This window comes from Harpegnathos saltator, unplaced genomic scaffold (assembly GCF_003227715.2).
Source record: "Harpegnathos saltator strain DR-91 unplaced genomic scaffold, Hsal_v8.6 scaffold61, whole genome shotgun sequence".
Taxonomy (NCBI): domain Eukaryota; kingdom Metazoa; phylum Arthropoda; class Insecta; order Hymenoptera; family Formicidae; genus Harpegnathos; species Harpegnathos saltator.
The window spans coordinates 1,299,016-1,302,359 of NW_020230438.1; the positions used below are offsets into that span (position 1 = coordinate 1,299,016).

A 3,344-nucleotide genomic window follows, 5' to 3' on the forward strand; every position below is an offset into this window, starting at 1 on the left:
GGACGGGAACGTGCATCGGTGAGCATCGGAGCTTTCCAGCTCGATACACACGATGTTCGGTGTATGTCTTTTATCTATTATCCCGCAACGATTTGATCGACAATATGACTTAAGTGCCAATTTAATGCTAATGTTACTTACGAAATACATTGCGGAATTTGCAGATGCCTGCTATGTTATACACGCTCTGTGCCCACCGGTCACCTACTGTGCACTTGGCGCCAGCTGTGCGCATTCAAACCAACTTCAAACTTATCAACGTAGAAATATCGATTTGCAGCGCTCGATATATCGATAAGTTTTTATCCTTTCTACTAATCTCAATGATTGAAAGAGATGAAAATTCTTTATAATAAAATTCGGATTCAATCATCTTATTTACTAAGTAATCGTAATTATTAAGTAAGTATAGTCAAAATATTGAAATACTTGCAAATCGTGAAATTCATACTGCTTGTATCTGAGACGGTTGGTAACAATGTTCCCTGAATTATCATAGGACTTGTCACTCAGTAGCTAATCACACTAAATGAAATGAACGTGTTACGTTGGCTCAACAGTGATTGGAGTATATTCTCTAGATACGCGATATTCTGTGCCAAAACAGCAGCAAGTGTCACGTGCAGATATATGAAATTTCCGAGCCAAATAAAACTATCAACTTTGATGTTGTGTTCTGTAAGAGTTAAATATTCAGAAAGGATATCATCAGAGAAAAGAAGGAAGAAAACTTAAATATAAACATGGTAGAGCTTACATAATGCTCTATTTTCTAATGTGAATACTTTAAATATCTAAAAGTAACAGTCGTTAGGATATAAGTATGAGCTCTAATAAAAATTTGCAACATGTTACACAAAGCCTGAGGGAGGAAAAGAATAATCTTCTAGCTGTATATCACATACTAAAATTCTCCAAACAAGATAAAGATAATTTTGAAGTTGCTGATATTGAACGCAGATCTCTTGCCATGAAGTATATGACAGCGAAATTATTGTAAGTAAAATATAGTTCTGTACAATATTAAAGTTATCATGTAACGCTTTATTTATTCATAAAATATTATACAGTGATTCAGAAGATACTGCAGCAGCATTACTTAGAAACAGTCTTGAGGACTATCACACTCTGATGAAAGACAAGGATGGAGTGAACAATTATTGGAAACAGATTAAATCTCAACTATCAGATACCAAAAATGACCCATTGAAATGGAAATCGGAATTGGACAATGTAGATGATGCATTGAACTTTATAAAACCTTTAGCTTGCCAAAAAATCAATACTTTGTCTTGTAAAGGAAAATCTTACAATGATAGGGATATAGAGAAATTAATAAACGAGTCAAAAAAAAAGAAAGATGCATCACGAGAGAGAAATAGAAAAATCCCTTTACAGATGCAAGCAAGTACTAGCAAATTACAAGCGACTTCTAATCAAAGGACAAATGGAAATAAAATCTCAGTAAAGTCTAATAATGAGCAAAACATATCTGCATATTTCACAAATATTTCTGGAAGCAAAAGTTTTAATAAACATGTAAGTTATACTGAAGAGAATGCACCTAAACAGTCAAATACATACAGTCGGTCTTACCAAAATTTAAACAAGTTTGTACAAAAAGTACCTTCTAAACCAATCAACAACGATGTCTATGGTACAACTAAAAAATTCAAACCATCGAACATACATGCACCAGGATTCAAATCAACTACTATTATCCAGCAGCTTAATGGTGAAGATGCAGAAGCACAACAGAATGCGATCGATTCAGCCTTCAGAAGTGCCAGAGATGAATTGTATATTCAAGAAATGAAAAACAACCGAGGAGCACCGAAAAAAACTCTGGGCGGTCGAGCTACGATTAATTCTCAATTTGTCTGTCCGTTCAAACGAGACAAAGAAAAGTCGGAGACTCACAATACTCGGATACAGAATGGGGCTAATAGTACAGAGGAAGTGGAGGACGAGAGGTTGAAGAACATCGATCCAAACATGATCGAACTGATCAGGAATGAAATCATGGATTCGGACAAATCGGTAACATGGGACGACATCGCGGGACTGGAATACACCAAGAAAATCATCAAGGAAGTCGTGGTATTTCCGATGTTACGGCCGGATATCTTCACCGGTCTACGTCGTCCGCCCAAAGGTATCTTGCTCTTTGGTCCGCCGGGAACTGGTAAAACTCTCATCGGCAAATGTATAGCTTCACAGAGTAAATCTACGTTCTTCTCAATTTCTGCAAGCTCCCTCACATCCAAATGGATCGGCGAAGGTGAGAAGATGGTGCGTGCATTGTTCGCGGTAGCTAGAGTCCATCAGCCTTCGGTCGTCTTTATCGATGAAATAGACTCCCTGCTGACGCAGAGATCCGAGACGGAGCATGAAAGTTCTCGGAGATTGAAAACAGAATTTCTCGTACAGCTAGATGGTGCGGCGACGTCGGACGATGACCGTATCCTTATCGTCGGCGCGACCAATCGACCGCAGGAGTTGGATGAGGCAGCGAGAAGACGTCTCGTCAAGAGACTATACGTGCCACTGCCAGGACTAGGAGCACGTGAGCAGATAATAAACAATCTATTGGCCTCGGTGCGACATAATCTCACCTCAGAGGATGTCACAAGAATCGCGGAACGATCCGCGGGATATTCTGGCGCTGATATGACAAATTTATGTAAAGAAGCCAGCATGGAGCCGATCAGGAGTATTCCGTTTAGTCAATTGGAAGATATCGGGATGGAAGAGGTGAGGCATATTACAAATAGTGACTTTGAAGAGGCTCTGATCAATGTGCGACCCAGTGTATCGCAGTCAGACTTGAATATCTACATTGAATGGGATCGTACTTATGGATCTGGTACTGCACAGACTTATAAAGCGTAATAAAAAAAAAAAACAGCTACAAAGTAATGAGCTACAATAAATTACTATGTATAAATTATTATGAAATATTGTTCAATTTTTTAAGATATTTTTATTTTTGTAACGCCGAGTATTGTAATAAGTACAGGGCTTTGTATAAAATGAGAAATAGATTTCTGAAAATGATGAATTACAGTAGTCACATTATTCTCTAATTATTTTAATTTTCTATTCTATGTTGGTATTTTTTTATGTTTATTTCCTTATTTTTATGAAAAAATAAATTCAGTAACTTTATGATAAGAATTATTATTATAAGCACAATATTTGTTAAGGAAACGAATTACTTATAACAAGTCTTTCAAAGTTCGCGCATAACTTTATATCTTTAACGGGTTATCTATTTTCAGTACTGATAACCAATAGGGGAATTTATTGCAGGAAAAGTCGCTAACTAGAAGCTGTAGAAAGTG

General features: G+C 37.0%; 1 protein-coding gene across 1 annotated transcript; it reads left to right on the forward strand.

The window, feature by feature from the left end:
* Positions 1-538: 538 nt before the first annotated feature.
* Positions 539-3,031, forward strand: LOC105182615 (fidgetin-like protein 1). The gene is made up of 2 exons (XM_011140174.3): positions 539-996; positions 1,071-3,031. Exons 1-2 carry the CDS (start codon positions 824-826, stop codon positions 2,890-2,892), a joined length of 1,995 nt encoding a protein of 664 aa, XP_011138476.1. The 5' UTR covers positions 539-823; the 3' UTR covers positions 2,893-3,031.
* The last annotated feature ends 313 nt before the right edge of the window (positions 3,032-3,344 follow it).

Coding starts and splice junctions, on each gene's coding strand:
- LOC105182615 (XM_011140174.3), top strand. CDS start 824: ATGAGCTCTAATAAAAATTTGCAACATGTTACACAAAGCCTGAGGGAG. Junction 997..1,070: donor TATATGACAGCGAAATTATT/GTAAGTAAAATA, acceptor AATATTATACAG/TGATTCAGAAGATACTGCAG.